General features: G+C 41.4%; 1 protein-coding gene across 2 annotated transcripts in view; it reads left to right on the top strand.

Annotated features, from left to right (window-relative positions):
• Positions 1-20165, top strand: part of flt4 (fms related receptor tyrosine kinase 4) — a 79444-nt gene that overhangs the window by 10758 nt on the left and 48521 nt on the right. For both annotated transcript variants that reach the window (XM_084431129.1, XM_084431130.1), the window contains exons 2-3: positions 15088-15184; positions 18790-19064. In XM_084431129.1, coding sequence (XP_084287255.1) covers positions 15088-15184; positions 18790-19064 — 372 coding nt within the window. The remainder of the gene's footprint in view (positions 1-15087; positions 15185-18789; positions 19065-20165) is intronic.

Below are 20165 nucleotides of genomic sequence, written 5' to 3'. Positions count from 1 at the left end.
TATACTTGAGTCTGTTGTAAAGAACCTTACATTTTTTGTATATTGACTAAATGTAATATTGTATTGATTTGAGTAGCCTAATTCAATCTCTTTTGATGTCTCTATACCCCCCTTGTTTTTTTTTCTTGTTTTTTTTTTCTTGTCACTGTTAATGTCTGTATCATTTCATTTGCAATAAAAAAGATAGAAATACAGACATACAGACAGATAGATAGATAGATAGATAGATAGATAGATAGATAGATAGATAGATAGACAGATAGATAGATGATAGACAGACAGACAGACAGACAGATGATAGACAGACAGACAGACAGATAGATAGATAGATAGACAGACAGACAGACAGACAGACAGACAGATAGATAGATAGATAGATAGATAGATAGATAGATAGATAGATAGATAGATAGATAGATAGATAGATAGATAGATGATAGACAGATAGATAGATAGATAGATAGATAGATAGATGATAGACAGAGATAGATAGATAGATAGATAGATAGATAGATAGATAGATGATAGACAGACAGATAGACAGACAGAAAGATAGATAGATAGATAGATAGATAGATAGATAGATAGATAGATAGATAGATAGATAGATAGATAGATAGATAGATAGATAGATAGATAGATGAGAGACAGACAGATAGATGATAGACAGACAGACAGACAGACAGATAGATAGATAGATAGACAGACAGATAGATAGATAGATAGATAGATAGATAGATAGATAGATAGATAGATAGATAGATAGATAGATAGACAGACAGACAGATAGATAGATGGATGATAGAGGATAGATAGATAGATAGATAGATAGATAGATAGATAGATAGATAGATAGATAGACAGATAGATAGATGATAGACAGACAGATCAGAGAGAATAATAGAAAAATAAAGATTTCACTGTTATCTCCCACTAAAGGAAATTGTGAAGTGAAAAGCCAAGCAGGAAAACAGGAAATTTACTGGATATGACAAAAAATGCATTTGCCTATCAAAGGCTCCATGTTTCCGCCCTCAGAGCGAAAGGGAAAAGACTTTTGCCTCATGACTACCTTTGAAGGCCTTATTTCTCCCTGTTATATATCCCACAGTGAATAACAATCCAGCATGAACGCTTCAAAGTGCCAAAACGACTGCTCTTTGCTCCTGAGTGCAGCATTTATCTGTTTTCCACAGGCTTCCCAAAATACCCTGCTGTTCACATTCATTATCTGTCACTAATGGATGTGCCAAGGCCTTACTTTACTCAGGAAGCAGAATATACTGCAAACCACACATTACAACAGATTACAACATTCATTTGACGGCAATGAGAAATAAAAAGGGCCCATGTAATAATCTCACATGTGACTCCTCTAGATTTACCTGCAAAAAGATTTCAATATGAGCATTTCTCACCACAGATCAGATCTGAAGCTGCACTGATATCCACATGCGTTTCACAGCTTTATACTCTTACTGTATTCCGGCAGTTTTTTCATTTGTGCTTATTTTTCTTTTGAATTCCAGGAGAGACATCTGAGACACAGTTGATAGTTAAATGACACATAACTATGAACTATGATATACACTATCTTGCCAAAAGTATTGGGACACCCCTCCAAATAACTGTATTCAGGTGTTCCAATCACTTCCATGGCCACTGTTGTGTAAAATCAAGCACCTAGGCATGCAGACGCTTCTACAAACATTTGTGAAAGAATGGGTCGCTCTCAGGAGCTCAGTGAATTCAAGTGTGGTGCCATGATAGGTTGCCATCTGTGCAATAAGTCCATTCGTGAAATTTCTGCACTACTAAATATTCCACGGTCAACTGTTAGTGGTATTATAACAAAGTAGAAGCAATTGGGAACAACAGTAACTCAGCCACGAAGTGTTAGGCCACGTAAAATCCCTGAGCGGGTCAGCACACGCTGAGGCTCACAGTGCGCTGAAGTCGCCAACTTTCTGCAGTCAATAGCTACAGACCTCCAAACTTTGTGAGGCCTTCAGATTAGCTCAAGAACAGTGCGAGAGCTTCATGGAATGGGTTTCCATGGCCGAGCATCAGCATCCAAGCCTTACATCTCCAAGTGCAATGTAAAGCGTGGGATGCAGTGGTGTAAAGCATGGGATGCAGTGGTGTAAAGCGTGGGATGCAGTGGTATAAAGCGTGGGATGCAGTGGAGTAAAGCGTGGGATGCAGTGGCGTAAAGCGTGGGATGCAGTGGTGTAAAGCATGGGATGCAGTGGAGTAAAGTGTCGGATGCAGTAATATAAAGCGTGGGATGCAGTGGTGTAAAGTGTCAGATGCAGTGGTGTAAAGCGTGGGATGCAGTGGTGTAAAGTGTCAAATGCAGTGGTGTAGTTGCAGTGGTGTAAAGCGTGGGATGCAGTGGTATAAAGAGTGGGTGAAAAGCATGGGATGCAGTGATGTAAAGCGTGGGATGCAGTGGAGTAAAGCGTGGGATGCAGTGGTGTAAAGCGTGGGATGCAGTGGTATAAAGCGTGGGATGCAGTGGAGTAAAGCGTGGGATGCAGTGGAGTAAAGTGTCGGATGCAGTAATATAAAGCGTGGGATGCAGTGGTGTAAAGTGTCAGATGCAGTGGTGTAAAGCATGGGATGCAGTGGTGTAAAGTGTCAAATGCAGTGGTGTAGTTGCAGTGGTGTAAAGCGTGGGATGCAGTGGAGTAAAGCGTGGGATGCAGTGGTGTAAAGTGTCGGATGCAGTGGTGTAAAGCAGTGGTTCTCAATCCTGGTCCTGGGGACCCACAGCTCTGCACAGTTTGCATGTCTCCCTCATTTAACACACCTGACTCAGATCATCATCTTGTTAGGAAAGAGCTCTATGAACTGAACTGGGAGTGTCAGATAAAGGAGACATAAAATGTGCAGAGCAGCGGGTCCCCAGGACCAGGATTGAGAACCACTGGTGTAAAGCATGGGATGCAGTGGTGTAAATCATGGGATGCCGTGGTGTAAAGCATGGGATGCAGTGGTGTAAAGCGTGGGATGCAGTGGTGTAAAGTGTTGGATGCAGTGGTGTAAAGCGTGGGATGCAGTGGTGTAAAGCATGCAGTGGTGTAAAGCGTGGGATGCAGTGGTGTAAAGTGTTGGATGCAGTGGTGTAAAACATGGGATTGCAGTGGTTAAAGCATGGGATGCAGTGGTGTAAAGCATGGGATGCAGTGGTGTAAAGCCTGGGATGCAGTGGTGTAAAGCGTGGGATGCAGTGGTGTAAAGCATGGGATGCAGTAAGCGTGGGATGCAGTGGTGTAAAGTGTCAAATGCAGTGGTGTAGATGCAGTGGTCTAAAGCGTGGGATGCAGTGGAGTAAAGCGTGGGATGCAGTGGTGTAAAGTGTCGGATGCAGTGGTGTAAAGCATGGGATGCAGTGGTGTAAAGCATGGGATGCCGTGGTGTAAAGCATGGGATGCAGTGGTGTAAAGCGTGGGATGCAGTGGTGTAAAGTGTTGGATGCAGTGGTGTAAAGCGTGGGATGCAGTGGTGTAAAGCATGCAGTGGTGTAAAGCGTGGGATGCAGTGGTGTAAAGTGTTGGATGCAGTGGTGTAAAACATGGGATTGCAGTGGTTAAAGAATGGGATGCAGTGGTGTAAAGCATGGGATGCAGTGGTGTAAAGACTGGGATGCAGTGGTGTAAAGCGTGGGATGCAGTGGTGTAAAGCATGGGATGCAGTAAGCGTGGGATGCAGTGGTGTAAAGCGTGGGATGAAGTGGTGTAAATGTGGGATGCAGTGGTGTAAAGCATGGGATGCAGTAGTGTAAAGCCTGGGATGCAGTGGTGTAAAGCGTGGGATGCAGTGGTATAAAGCATGGGATGCAGTGGTGTAAAGCCTGGGATGCAGTGGTGTAAAGCATGGGATGCAGTGGTGTAAAGCGTGGGATGCAGTGGTGTAAAGCGTGGTGTAAAGTGTGGGATGCAGTGGTGTAAAGCATGGGATGCAGTGGTGTAAAGCGTGGGATGAAGTGGTGTAAAGTGTTGGATGCAGTGGTGTAAAGCGTGGGATGCAGTGGTGTAAAGCATGCAGTGGTGTAAAGCGTGGGATGCAGTGGTGTAAAGTGTTGGATGCAGTGGTGTAAAACATGGTATTGCAGTGGTTAAAGCATGGGATGCAGTGGTGTAAAGCATGGGATGCAGTGGTGTAAAGCCTGGGATGCAGTGGTGTAAAGCGTGGGATGCAGTGGTGTAAAGCATGGGATGCAGTAAGCGTGGGATGCAGTGGTGTAAAGCGTGGGATGAAGTGGTGTAAATGTGGGATGCAGTGGTGTAAAGCATGGGATGCAGTAGTGTAAAGCCTGGGATGCAGTGGTGTAAAGCGTGGGATGCAGTGGTATAAAGCATGGGATGCAGTGGTGTAAAGCCTGGGATGCAGTGGTGTAAAGTGTGGGATGCAGTGGTGTAAAGCATGGGATGCAGTGGTGTAAAGCGTGGGATGCAGTGGTGTAAAGCGTGGTGTAAAGTGTGGGATGCAGTGGTGTAAAGCATGGGATGCAGTGGTGTAAAGCGTGAGATGCAGTGGTGTAAAGCGTGGATGCAGTGGTGTAAAGCGTGGGATGCAGTGGTGTAAAGTGTCGGATGCAGTGGTGTAAAACATGGGATTGCAGTGGTTAAAGCGTGGGATGCAGTGGTGTAAAGCGTGGGATGCAGTGGTGTAAAGCGTGTGATGCAGTGGTGTAAAGCGTGGGATGCAGTGGTGTAAAGCGTGGGATGCAGTGGTGTAAAGTGTCAAATGCAGTGGAGACGTGTTTTCTTGAGTGACAAATCACGCTTCTCTGTCTGGCAATCCGATGGATGAGTCTGGGTTTGGCGGTTGCCAGGAGAACGGTACTTGCCTGACTACATTGTGCCAAGTATAAAGTTTGGTGGAGGGGGGATTATGGTGTGGGGTTGTTTTTCAGAGGTTGGGCTTTTAGTTCCAGTGAAAGGAACTCTTAATGCTTCCGCATACCAAGACATTTTGGACAATTTTATGCTCCCAACCTTATGGGAACAGTTTGGGGATGTTCCTGTTCCAGCATGACTGCGCACCAGTGCACAAAACAAGGTCCATAAAGACATGGATGAGCGAGTTTGGTGTGGAGGAACTTGACTGGCCTGCACAGAGTCCTGACCTCAAGCCAAGACCTCACCTTTGGGATGAATAAGAGAGGAGACTGCGAGCCAGGCCTTCTCGTCCAACATCAGTGCCTGACCTCACAAATGCGCTTTAGAAGAATGGTCAAAAATTCCCATTAACACACTCCTAAACCTTGGGGAAAGCCTTCCCAGAAGAGTTGAAGCTGTTATAGCTGCAAAGGGTGGGACAACTCCATATTAAACCCTACGGATAAAGAATGGGATGTCATTAAAGTTCATGTGCATGTAAAGGCAGATGTCCCATAACTTTTTGCAATATAGTGTGTGAAAGAGCAACCTTTGATCAATTATATGTTCCTCTGGGTCCACATATACAGTATTGGTTATGATGAATCTTAGATATCCACATACTGTTTTTCACCTACTATATAGTATGGAAGTATGTGTTTCGGATGCAGTCCCAGTCTGTCAGTAACGCTCTGTTTAGTTCTTGTCTCTATGAAGCCCCTCCTTCTGAAAAGCACACTGTGCTCTGATTGGTCAGCTGGATCAGTGTGTTGTGATTGGTCGAGCGCTTTGAGTGTGTTTGGGAAATGTCCCGCCCCTTACCATAACCGCTAGTTTAACACACTACTAACTAACTCAACTAGGCCCCGCCCCTTTATTCTGCATATGAATTATTTAAATGAGGAATATTGTGACATGTTCGTCAACTCGAGATTACAATTACAATAGGGATTTCTAGCTCTGACCGCACAAATATGACCCAATGACCCAAAATTCCTTCTAGGTTAACATGACCAGGTCACTGTGAAGAATCTGGTGCCATTTTAATACAGGAGATTATTTAGCCTCCAGTTGTGTTTTATACCCTACAGCACAAGCACAGTAAGGAGGCCCTAAAACGCTGCACACATCCAGTATCTATTGCTGCGTGCGTTGAATTACAAACAAGCGATGCAGTATGTGCCCTCATCTGTCTCTGCCTAGGGGTTAACCCCTGCTAACGGCTTATGTATTACTCTGGTCATATATCACACTGACAGGTTAACAGTCAGCGCTCCAGACGACTGCTACACACAGCATCCGTGTGGAAGGAACGCATAAATCCATATGGAAAAGATCTGGCACACAGAATCACTGCATCATGCCAATTTAACAGTGAATCTTTGGTTTACACTGGATGGTTTCAAAATGCTGCCCTAATACCCTGGTGGGAAAAAATGACTAATTAGTCAGTATACTTCAAGTGTGTTAATGATTAGTTAACTTGAAGTGTTCTAATTTTGTACTAAGTATATTTTAGTTGTAATTAAATTGTAGTAAAGCGTAACTTTAAGTGTATTTAGTGTGCTTTTGTGTGCTAAATTGGAACAACTTCAAGTATACTTAGTATACTTTTAGAAAATGCCTGTGTAGGGACTAATTACATGCTTGAGTTTGGATATTAAAGTGTACTTTATTTGTGTTACAAGTACATTACAAATTCATTACGAGTGTCTTCGAAACACAAGCAATATACCATAAGTATTATATTTGAGTAAAAAGTATATGCTCAGTAATACCTTTGGCTTAATCCAAATACTACAAATTGCACACTTTGTCTTCAATAACAAATGCACATTAATAAACAAATATTTCTTAGCTATACTTATAGGTATAGCTATACAATATCCTATTGTCTACTTTAATGTATTTTGAAAGTATACTTTCAATGCATTGTTACAATGATAATGTTCAGAACACAGCTAAGTGCAAATAAATACACTTTATTAAAATAAACAGAATTTTCACCAAGTAGATTTTTCTAAAATATATTTTTCAAAAATATAATAGTGTGTTAAAAGTTGTATTGTGAAAATAGGTAAAAGCATGATGCTAATATACATTTAACATATTTAAAGATAGTAAAAAATGTTGTTAGTATGTGCAATGTACTTTTTTTCAATTTTTCAACTTAATTTTTTTTCACTTGGGTATCTCTAAGCCCCGTGTAAGCTTGCTATCAGACACCTTCCAAATGTCTCAGATTCTCATTCCTCGGTGCCGTCCAGCTGTGTCTGTGGGCCGCTTTTTGGCAGAAAATGCGTTTGCACAAGTCCAACACCCTCACAAATGTTTTTGTGTGCAGTGGAGAGTTGAAGCCAGGCCCATTGAGTTTTTTCGTCTGTGTCATCCTCACATCTGGGGAGAGTAAATGAGAAACGCTGCGGATGAGAAGTGACCGCTCACACTGTGAGCCGCTTAATGCTTGTCATAAATCTTTTGGAGTCAGCGTGTCGGCATCTCAATCTTTCGCTTTCAAAGTGAGCAAACCATTTGAAGACAGATCACATTTAAACCACACAACTTGACGTGTTTAGCAAGATGCCGAGTGTTTCTGGATCATTTAGCAGAGAGTTGCATCAGCTGGGTTTAATTGGTGCATGCCAAGAAACATGATATAGGCCTATATAACAAAAATGCCTTCAAATGTATACACTGGGTTTTCTGTCAGGACTCAAGACTTCGTTCTTATAGTAACAGTGCAGAGATATTTTCTCCCTGTCATGTCATATGCAGATATCACAGACATGATGAAGGACGTTTTGGTTTTTATCTCTTCTTAATTTCCCTTTGGCAGTTTCCATCGGCCATGATTGTTAATATCTCAGTTTGAATTATTCATCTGAAGCCTGTCTATGTGGTGTTTTTAATATGCTTTAAGACAAAGCATGTGTAACTTCATAAGTCGACAGCATTGCTGAGTATTTCCTCCTTAAAACTGCAGTGAACCAAAGACAGTCTCAAACACACGCTTTGAAATCGCTGGTGTTTCTGACGTCACAAACTACCTTGTAACCAATCAGATCAACGTGTGATCGTCAACCAGTGGATCTCTGAGCTGAGGGAGTGAGTGGAGGCGGGGCTCATTTGCATATTCATAGAACCGCGCATACTAAATGAGGCACGGGTGTCGAGTTACATTCAAGATATTTTAAGACATGAAGAAATTGAGTCTTAAGGAAAACCATTTAAATATGTAATTTTGGTGATCAAAGATGAGTTTTAAGGGATCAAATGATTGACTACAGGGGGACTTTAATACGTAACTCTCATGCCGTGGCAACGTACGGTAGGTTTAATAATAGTTTGTTCATTTGCAGCAGCTTTAACACAGTCCTTTAATTGAACCAGTACCTATTACCTTTACTATACTCCTGCACTGTAGGTTATATAAAGTGATCCCCTTCATGTTAGTATTACATATGACAGTCTAAAAATAACAGCTTCTGTAGTTTGCTGTAGTTTTTGCAGAGGAATCAAACAGCAGAGACTCAGAACGTGCTCAAGCTAATAAATGCTTCACATTCTTATTCACTCAAACTCCGGGCCAGATTTACTAACAGCTTGCGCCAATGCAAACCCTCTTTTGGCGTTAAAAAAATACTGTCAGGATTTACTAACGACACGCAGTGCAAAATTAGCGCTGAAAAGGCGTGAACAGGGTTATGTTTGCAGCTGAACTTATTGCATATGTATGAGTTTTCCTTTCAGGAACAAAATGTATGTGAGGAGAGTATTTAAATGAATCATGCAAGGTGATTTACTAAGGTTTGCACTAGTGCAGGGCTACCTCTGCTCACCAAAGATATATCAAGCAGTCTTTTGTCCCTTTGTGCAGTCCATACATGACAGGTCACGGTTCACAGATATTTGAGGTTGATCAGCTCTGTGCTGATTTTGTTTCTTGAGTCTGACCATTCAGTCAGACAATCCTGAACATGTTGATCAGGCTGGCTTCCTATATGTTTTGGAAAACTGCGTCCCTACTTCTCACTGGTGGATTTTGTGGTATTCTGTGTGGCTTTCTTAATTTCCTCCTTGCTTGCACAAAACTCTTCATAGAGTTGGTCCGTACTCACTGTCTCTGTGATTTTGAGGGATCACCCCCTGCTCCAGATCCGTGAAGGAGAGCTCCTCATGATGGCCCATTGGGTTCAGCTTCATCATCACATTTTCTGATGCGAAATCAAACCATTTGTCAATGTATGCAATGACTTCAGAAAGTCCTTTTGCTGCTTTGATCTCTGTGCTGACACTTGTTTGTCCCATAGACTGTAAAAAAAAAAAAATCGCATTTGTATATTAGATCTGTTTATTAAAGTGACAGCAGCGTAATATACAGAACCTACTGCAATATATGCTGTCAATATGAAGCAAACAACAAAAGAAAAACAGAAAATCACTCACTGCTCTTGACTGAATAACTTTAGTAGCTTTAATAAGAATGGATTTCTTGAATGCTGCTGTTTTAAATGCTCTGTTGAGGAGATGAGCATGACGGACTGTGTACAGCTCACCGAGGGCGGAGTCTATGCGAATAGGGCGGAGTCCGTCAGCAGTGGTGGGCGGGGCCTGTTGCTGTGACGTCACACTGCTAGAATCTGCAAACGGCTTGTTCTGAGACACTGGGTGCTTCTCAAGATCCCTCCTCGTCTCCTCGCTCCTCCGTCCTCCATCCTGTGACCCGGAAACCGATCGAGCTCAGCCATCTTGAAGGACATCTCAGTTCTCCAATTGCACCGGCGAGGAGTCGAGGATCGAGGAGTGAGGAGGCTTCCTGAGGAGTCATGAGCGAAGATAATAATAATAATAAACTTTATTTTATATAGCGCCTTTAAAAGTAGCATCTCAAAGTGCTTTACATAAAAAATATGAAATTAAAAGGTACACATAACAGTGCAGGCAGTAAAAACCTAACCAAACAATTAAAATAACAAGTCAATAAAATAGCAAGCATAGTAATGACATGAATCACACAAACGCTACCCTAAAAAAGTAGGTTTTAAGGGACGATTTAAAAACACTAAGAGATTCTGCATTCCTAATCTCAGAGAATTCCACAATTTAGGAGCCAAAGAAGAAAAGGCCCGATCACCCATAGTTTTTAGCCGTGTTGTTTGGACAGTTCGAAGACCAGCTTCAGAGGAGCGTAGGGCACGTGCAGGAGTGTAGGGGGTTAGAAGCTCACACAAATATTGAGGGGCCAGATTATTCAAGGCCTTATAAGTGAGCATGAGAATTTTAAAATCGATACGAAAACTAACAGGAAGCCAGTGCAATTTTTCCAGGACAGGTGTAACGTGCTCCCTTGCACTGGTCCATGTCAGAATTCTAGCAGCTGAATTTTGTACCAACTGTAATTTGCTTAGGGTAGCTTTAGATACTCCAGCCAGCAAAGCATTACAGTAATCAATACGTGAAAAAACAAAGGTGTTGATTCATTTTTCAGCTACAGAGAAAGGCAACATGGAACGCAATTTGGCAATGTTTCTGAGATGAAAAAATGATATTTTGACTGTGTTACGAACATGATGGTCAAATGTTAAATTGGCATCAAATATCACCCCCAGATTTTTTAGTTTAGTTTTGAATTAGAAAGCAGAGCCATCCACACTTAAAGGAGAACTCCGGTCAATTATTACCGAGTTATTCTATTTTTAAAATGTGCACCCTGTTGACTTCAATGGGGCAAGTAGTAAACCTGCTTTTAGCCTCTTGACATCCTTGATGTGTCATTACAAGTGCACAGAAAATGTGAGTGATTCCTTCTGAGTGAACACGAGTGAATCTGACTGCAGTAGATGTGAAAGATATGTATAAAAATGATGTTATTTAAGCCAGCGCAAATACCTGTGTTTACATCCTGTTTTCGGTTGAAGTCCAAAGTAGTCGATTGCCGAGTTCACGCGCGTGATCATAGCAACTAAACCTATGCGCGTGAACTCGGCAATCGACTACTTTGGACTTCAACCGAAAATGAGCTCAATGTTAAAATTGACCGGAGTTCTCCTTTAAGGTTATGGTCTCTGCTTTACGCAACTGATGAGGTGAACCAATAAGCATCGCTTCAGTCTTGTCACTGTTTTTAGACAAGACATCCATTTTTTAATCTCAGTAAAACATTGAGAATGGAAAGACAGGCATATTGACATCAGGTTTTGAATGTATATAGATCTGAGTGTCATCGGCATAAAAGTGAAAGTTAAGACCAAGTGTTCTTAAAAGTTGGCCAGATGGAAAAAGTAAAGGGCCCAAAACTGATCCCTGGGGAACACCAGAGTGCACCACACCGACCTCAGAAGGCCTACAGGTGTATCCTATGCGGAAGAGTTTTATCGACTAAACGTGATGCACTTATAAATTCTCCTCCCCCTCCACATCGGTCACAATCATTTTACATCTCACATATTTCAACAGGGTATCTTGCTTTATTATTATTTATTATGAATTTCTTAGATAACCAAACTTCACCAACATAAGGACAGATCCTTTATGCGCAGCTGATGACGCTGTGAAGTGACGCTCGAGTGATCAAGTATTCCAATGTATAAAAAAGCTTTCATTCGATTCCTCCGTCCTCGTGTCCTTCCCTCGCGTCCTACAGGAGTGGAAAGGAAACGATAATGTACAAATAAGAATTGAGAAGCGCCCCCTGTTCATGATTTATGGGGATTAAAATAGAGGAGTGGGTGGATTTTCACCATTATAGGGTTTTTTTTTCTTTTCTTTTTTCTCATTTTCATAATTTTGTTGTGTGTTTTTTTCAACTTGAATAGTTAGAAGAGAAAGGTTGAGCGTGGAATATCTTTATTAGAGAGCTAAGGGTGAAAGGTCAAAAGCTAGGGTCAGTGACTAGCTTTTCTTCAGAGTGCTTGGAAGAACACAGTTGTTGAAATGTAAGAAAGCAAATAAATACAGTGTTCCTGACAAACATCGTTTCGGGCTTTGAGTTTCCTTCCTGCTGTACCTGTTATCGGATGTGATTTATCTTACATGCTCAAATTCTGCAGAACAAAAATCACCTCTTAAAAGTTTATGTTGTGGTTGTTGTTGTTGTTTTCCTTCGGCTGTTGGTCTGGGAATCATCCAGTTGACATTGATCTCAAACTGCTATTAAGACCAAAGCAGATGTCATGTGCGTTTTCATGGAAAAACAGTAATTAATTTGCGCCATGTCACATTTATCCAACATACAGCGGTGATATCCAACAATCAATCCCTCGAGGTGAAAAAACTGCTGCAGAAAAACCACCAGGATGTTCATGTTGAACTGTAAACATGTCATTGACTCGCCATCAAATATTTACCATATTCTATTGTGGGCTTGTGAGGCCGGATGCGTCTGAAACAGATGGATTGTGCACTTGAAATGCACTGGTCCAGAAATATTCCTTCTGATTGACATGTGTGCTTATGGAGTCACAGGGACAGGCATGGAAATCATTTTGCTCTGCTGGTCTGAAGAGAAAGAGAGGAGATGCCGCTTCAAAGGTTTCTCACCCTCCGTATATGTGAATCTCTGCCATAGCTGAGCCAAACCAACAGAACAAAACTCATTCATCATATTATATACAGGCTTGTTATATACTCTATGTGTAGCTCTCTTCACAACAACACAGACACAGGTCGGCTCCTTAAAACGAGCGTTTTAATTCTTTGGCTCGTCTTGTTTACGCATTCATAAATGAACTCGTTGGCTGCTTGTCATGAAAAGAGGTCCTTGAGTCCTTAGTTTGACCAAATCCTCTTTACTGTCCCCTTTGACTTTAGACAACACTTATTTTGCCTCGTTAGGCGTCCGCTCATCATCAGTCCATCGGGGGCGACGCAATATTTTGTCATTTCGCTAAAGTGACGCATTCTAGCGCCTTACATTTAAAGAGACATAAATGAATTTACATAACATCACATCAAATACACATTTTTACATACTATGCATGAAATTGTGGATTTAATTATAAATGAATTAATTATGAAACAAATGCATAGGAACATCTGTGTTTTAAAATGTGAAAAATCCTCTTGCTTACTGCTTCAGTGGATTCAAAACCTGATTTACATGTACTCTGGAGAAATGTCAAAGGCAGCGTTGTCTGAATTCCTCAGAGGTGTGGCTGTAGATAAGGAGGTTGTGATTAATAAAGCTGCTCGTGGGATGCTTCAGGTTATTTTCAGGCCATGGGTAAAACGTTTGATTCATTTGGTTTATTAAACTCAAAATTGACCCCATTTACTAACTAGACCTCCCTTGAAATTGATTAATGATAGCCAATGCTTGCAAAACCAAATAAAGGAATGAATTACTATACTGTACCATAAGATATTGTTTTAGGCTACTGTGGCCTTTCGTCAGTAATGTAAAAACATCCTGGGCTGCGTTTCCCAAAAGCATCGTGAGCCTAAGTAGATCGGATAACAATTGCCACCGATGCTCTCTACGATCAAATCAGCTTCTGTTTTATTCAGAAATACATCACATTCATTACATATAGTAGATAATGACTCTTTCAAACACCTCCTGTATGATATTCAGTTGCACAAATGGTTGTATTTTTCTGTGACAAGACGATTTCCTCTCTATAAACTTGTCTATTAAAGTAACACTTGCCGATGTGATTTGTGAAGTGATTTGGAGGCTTTTGTTTTGATTGTCATCGTTTGGCGTTAATTCGATCCAGGTGCTCCTCATAACTCCTCATGACATGTTCATACTCCCGTTTCCTCCGAGAGACATTTATGCCATCAGCACTCACAGACCAATTAACGTTTTCACAATGACCTTTTGACCTCTCTGTCCCACTGTCAGCCAAACACAAACCAGATTAAGGGCCTTTTAATGTGCTCTAGAAACTTTTAGTTAAAGCATCAGTAGACAGTAAAGCACATCTGTTGATGGTTGTCTGGGCAAATGCAATTGAATATCTAACGATCTGAAAGTCAGTCCCAGTTAATGAATTATACCAGCGGAACTGAGGTGCAATTTTGTCTGAAATACATAATGAGAACATAATTGACATACACAAACAAAGCAAATCAGTTATTACATGTTCATTATATAAAATGTGTCTTTTAAAAAAAAAGTAATACTGCCTAAAGGTGAAGCCATATTTACTGTTGTGGTCAGTGAATTTTTGAGTGTCATCCAGGCATTTCAAGAACTCACACACACAGAACTGGTCAGACTCTCCAAGATGCTTCTTCTCCGGGGCGGTGGTGAGTGCTGTCCTCTTTTCGTTGGGCTCTGGCTCACGTCGCGGCAGGCGGAAGCTTCCAGTCTGCCGGGGGCTCAGGCGTAAGATCCGTCGATCGGGTGGTGACGGGCTAGGCTCTGGGTCGGGCTGTGGCGGCTGTATGGATCGGGGGTAGACCCTCTCCAGACACCTGATGACTGCCTTCTTCCAGCAAAGTCCTTGGGTGTCTGGAAGGTCCACAGGATGTTGATAGTTAACCCCGATCCAATACAGCGATTTCAGCGCCTCGTCGTCGTAAGGGGTACAAACGGCGAGACGGCAAAACTCCACAGTGAAGTCCAAAATGGTATGACTGCTTATGGCCAACGCAGCCATCTTCGCTGCAAAATCCATTTTTGGGGTCCGATCAAAAGCAAACACTAACGAGGATAATTAATAGAAGACAGCTGAAACCAATGAACTAATACTGACGGTAACTAAGCAGACAGTCGAGTGGCGGGAATCAGAAAAAGGCATGTGACAAATGAAAACAAACAGAAAGTCCATGAAAACAGAAGTTGTCAGGACAGAAGTTGTTGAAAGTGGACTAAAGAGACAGATTAAAACACCAGGTGTAAACGGGAATGTCTCCCTCGTCTATTTGTGATCCGATCGACCAAAACTCATCTTAATACCAGCTGTAAATAGGGCTATTGAGATTTCATTGAGCGTGCACCTGAAGTGTGGCATAAATTCCATTTGCCTGTAACACAGACATTTTATAAACATTGCATCTAGGTTCACCTAATGCAATCATTGCACCTAATGCATCTAGGCGAAACTGCATCCAATGGTCTGTCAGGTGGTTATTAGAGCCTGGAACATTTTGACAGCTCACTGATGGTAAATGCACTCTTGATGATGACGATGATGATGATGATGAGGATGATGATGATGATGATGATGATGATGATGCTCTTCTCTTCCTCTAGGTCTGGTGACTGGGTTTTCTATGAGTCCACCCACCCTTGACAACACCAAAGACCAGCTCGTGATTAACGCTAACGACACACTGACCATTACATGCAGGTACAATCCAATGATCTATTCTATACTAAACTCTGTCTAAAAGTATTTTAATCAGCAATTTCCTATTTTGTTTTATTATTATTATGCATGCAGCTCTTATGAACTCGTATTAACCACCTCACACTTATACACTCTCTGCATTTCTCCTGTTTTCTAGCTTGTTTCCTAATCTATTTGTCAAAAAACCCTGGCATTTCTGAGAGTTTGGGGCGTGGCTACTGAAACAGACTGAGAGATTGGGGCGTGGCTAATGTAACAGGCTGAGAGTTTGGGGAGTGGCTACTGTAGCAGACTGAGAGTTTGGGGCGTGGCTACTGTAGCAGACTGAGAGATTGGGGCGTGGCTACTGAAACAGCTAGAGATTGGGGCGTGGCTACTGAAACAGACTTAGAGATTGGGGCGTGGCTAATGTAACAGACTTAGAGATTGGGGCGTGGCTAATGTAACAGACTTAGAGATTGGGGCGTGGCTACTGAAACAGACTTAGAGATTGGGGCGTGGCTAATGTAACAGACTTAGAGATTGGGGCGTGGCTACTGAAACAGACTTAGAGATTGGGGCGTGGCTAATGTAACAGACTTAGAGATTGGGGCGTGGCTACTGAAACAGACTTAGAGATTGGGGCGTGGCTAATGTAACAGACTTAGAGATTGGGGCGTGGCTAATGTAACAGACTTAGAGATTGGGGCGTGGTACTGAAACAGACTTAGAGATTGGGGTGTGGCTACTGAAACAGACTTAGAGATTGGGGCGTGGCTAATGTAACAGACTGAGAGTTTGGGGAGTGGCTAATGAAACAGACTTAGAGATTGGGGCGTGGCTACTGTAACAGACTGAGATTTTGGGGAGTGGCTACTGAAACAGACTTAGAGATTGGGGCGTGGCTACTGTAGCAGACTTAGAGATTGGGGCGTGGCTAATGTAACAGACTGAGAGTTTGGGGAGTGGCTAATGAAACAGACTTAGAGATTGGGGCGTGGCTACTGAAACAGACTTAGAGATTGGGGCGTGGCTACTGAAACAGACTGAGAGTTTGGGGAGTGGCTACTGAAACAGACTTAGAGATTGGGGCGTGGCTACTGTAGCAGACTTAGAGATTGGGGCGTGGCTAATGTAACAGACTGAGAGTTTGGGGAGTGGCTAATGAAACAGACTTAGAGATTGGGGCGTGGCTACTGAAACAGACTTAGAGATTGGGGCGTGGCTAATGTAACAGACTGAGAATTTGGGGAGTGGCTAATGAAACAGATTTAGAGATTGGGGCCTGGCTACTGAAACAGACTTAGAGATTGGGGCGTGGCTAATGTAACAGACTGAGAATTTGGGGAGTGGCTAATGAAACAGATTTAGAGATTGGGGCGTGGCTACTGAAACCGACTGAGAGTTTGGGGTGTGGCTACTGTAGCAGACTGAGAGATTGGGGCGTGGCTACTGAAACAGACTGAGAGTTTGGGGTGTGGCTACTGTAGCAGGTGGAGCCTGAAGCGTTCCATGGGAAAAGACATTCAGCTTCAGATACAGGACGAAATTCACTGCATTTAAACCTACACAGATTAAACAGGTCATGAACACATCAAAGCAACGGGTCATTGTGATGCAACGCACTACAACTAAAGCTTCAATGCAGCGTCATTATGTACCTGTTCAGAAAGACAAATGTATATATTTAAATGCAGAAATGATAAATGTTTATAATGTTTACTTTAATGTGTCCAGTAGACAGACTTAAACAGTTGTAGTGCGTCATGTCAAAAATGAACCTGATGTGTTGGATGGGTAATTATAAGTGATGCGCTCATATTCCCTCTAGTCTAGACAGAGTGTTAGTGACTCAATTGCTTTCTCGTCTAGCACAGCTAAAAGTAATATGTTGGAGCTTTTGAAAGCTATTGAAAGCTTTTTATTGATATTTACCTGATCACAAGCACCTGTAAGAGCTTTATTTGTGATGTTTGAGTTGAGGGATGCGCGACACGTGAAAGGAATGTTTGCAAAATATGCTTTATTTTTGTAATCCTGCTTGGATCCAGTGTCATCCTTCAACTTCAAGATACAAACTGAAAGAAATTGTGAACAGTTACAGGACCTAAAATGTACATTTCCCCCCTCACACTTACATATATTCTTACTACAAAAATCGTTATATTCATAAAAGTAAAGTCCATGGACATATTATATATCAACAACCCTAATGCATCTAGGTTAAAATTCTTTTTGGGGCTGAATGGGATGAAATGTCTAGTTAAATAAACAATCAAGACCTGGATTTGGTCATTTTTGATTGCATAATTGGATAAGCCTGTGAGGCATTACAAAAACAAGGAGAATGTTACATTTGGAATTGATTTGATAGTTAAGTTTATAAATAAATGTGGTATGAACATACAGGGAGGCTATCCAACATATTTAAGTCTAATCCCTTAAAAATTTGCAGACGTTTCTCGCCAAGAATTCCCAGAATAAATTGTTTTTAAGCAGTTACAAACATTATTCCTTTTGGGCCACCGCTCAGTGTGATCGATGGGCAGTATTAAGCAAAGCCATGGCTGGCGTTCAGAAATCACTGTATTTCATAATCTGATTGAGGAACACATCAGTTTAAATGTCATTGCCTTTTCCTTTCCCATCTACAAATCTGTCTATTACAAGGGACTCAAGCACTGGTTTCAAGACGTGCACAATACTCTTTTTAAGTGAAAACAAACATCTTTGCAAGAAATTAAGGCAAGCATTACTATTATTATTATTTCTCATACTTAAGATTAAGAATTTAAACAACCCACTCCTCTATATGATATTTCATTTTGAGAGAAGACTGCTATTACTTTTCTAAATGTTTAGGCCAGTGTTGGGAGTAACACATTACAAGTAACGCGAGTTACACAATCAGATTACTTTTTTCAAGTAACTAGTGAAGTAACTCATTACTTTTAAATTTACAACAACATTTTTGAGTTACCTTTTCAAATAAGTGACGCAAGTAACTTAGTTTTCTTATGTATTGACTGACAGCTCTCCTGTCCTCATGTAGAGAGGAATTGTGGGTAAGTGTTGCATGTGTAACATGTTGCGCTGTGTGTGAACATGATGGTTACTGTAGTTCTAGACTAAACGCGAACATCTCAATGGCAAACTAGCAAAAGTGGATTCGGACACGCCTTAAGTGAACTTAGACTATGCGCTTAGATCATTAAAATAGGGCCCATGGTGTGAAAGGGCCTTTACTTTTGCCAAAAATATCACTTTTTTTGGTTATTAAAAGCATGCAAGCCCAGTTCAGGTGACAAAACGTAACGCAAAGTCATGCAATGCATTACTTTCCAAAAAAAGTAACTAGTTAATGCAGGTAGTTACTTTTTTAGGGACTAGCGCAATATTGCAAGCGATTAGTTTTAAAAGTAATTTTCCCCAACACTGGTTTAGACTTACAAAAAAAAAAAAACATCACATAGATTTATATTAAAGGAGGAACATTAATCAAACTTTATCTCATTAGTCAGTTTTGTCTTGAAGTTGTGGGTATAAACACATTTTTCACTCAGATTTTATCTCCTCAAGCTCAAAATGCAGGTTGTGTGCCATGACTTTGTGTGATTATACTCCAGGGGACAGCGGATTCTGGACTGGAGCTGGCCTGAAGAGTCTTTGATTAAAATCGAGATTACTGATCGTCAGCATCAGCAGTCTCCCGGGCCCACGCCGGGCCACAGAGCCGTCAGGGTGAAGGAGTGTCAAGGGGAGGCTGGGAAACCCTACTGTAAGTCCTTAATACTGCCCGACGCCCAGGCCAATGACTCCGGACGCTACCGCTGCTTCTACCAGGACATCAAAGCTGTCATCGATGGGACCACGGCAGCCAGCACTTTTGTCTTTGTGCGAGGTGAGAGCTGTGAAGTGTTCTCTTTTGCTTCATTAATGCTATTTTACTCCATTTTCATATCGTTTTCCTATTAAAAAGGCTACATATCCTTTATTCTTCTTTACATTCCCAGACAGCAACATAGTGTCGGCCCAGATGTGGGCCGGATCTGGGCCGTGTGCAATCCATGTGTACCAGATGTGGGCCGGATCTGGGCCGACACTATGTTGCAGTCTGGGTTACAGTCTCAGATTTATATTTGCCATTTTTCTTCAGCTTTAGAGACTTTGAAGAATATGCAACCTTGTCATTCCCCCTTAACAAAAAGTATGAAGAATGTAAATTACATGAAGCATGTCAATTATAAAAGTAGGACTGAAAAAAAATCATTATCACTCTTGATATTGTATTAATGATTATTAGTGTCGATTAGTAGAATATATTTTTGTGAGGAAACGGCACGTCGTATTCTTGCTACACTGAAGCTAAGAACTGTTCATGAATTGGTTTTACGCATTAGAAAACTGTCTTCACATTGAGACTTCACATTGGTTATTTCAGTAGTATGAAAGACAAAACGGTTATTCAAACTGGAAATAAATGACATGGAGTAAGCAGGCAAAGAATGGTTCCCCATCACTTCCATTTGACGCAAATTCTGCGATCGGTTTATGATCAGACAACTCTGATTGGCCATTACATTCAACATTCATCATATAATCAACATTCATCATGTCCGATTGGTTATAGTGTTCAATGCTGCAAAAAAAAAAAAAATGGTGTAAAAAGAAATCTGACGCAATGTGAGCAAATCAAAATGTAATTTCACAATCAATCTTCATTTTCACATTTCACTTTAATTGCCCCAACCATAACAGATTTAGTTTAACTGAGCTGGGGCTTTTTTACCCCCTTATCGGGGCATTTTTGTTCATTTTGGTGCCATTTTTGCCCCATTCCCCCGTTAATGTCTGACTCTGCTTTATATGCATTACACTCAGTCTAAAAAATAATGTGACTAAGTATCTTGTTAATTATTCCAGCATGAAGCCGCGAGGACTCAAATGGTGTGTAACTGTTTCCCAAGACTGAGCCTGTAGTTCTGGACAAATGGACTGCAAT

This window comes from Rutilus rutilus (assembly GCF_951802725.1).
Source record: "Rutilus rutilus genome assembly, chromosome: 14".
Taxonomy (NCBI): Eukaryota; Metazoa; Chordata; class Actinopteri; order Cypriniformes; family Leuciscidae; genus Rutilus; species Rutilus rutilus.
This window is presented reverse-complemented; position numbering and strand designations above follow the sequence as displayed.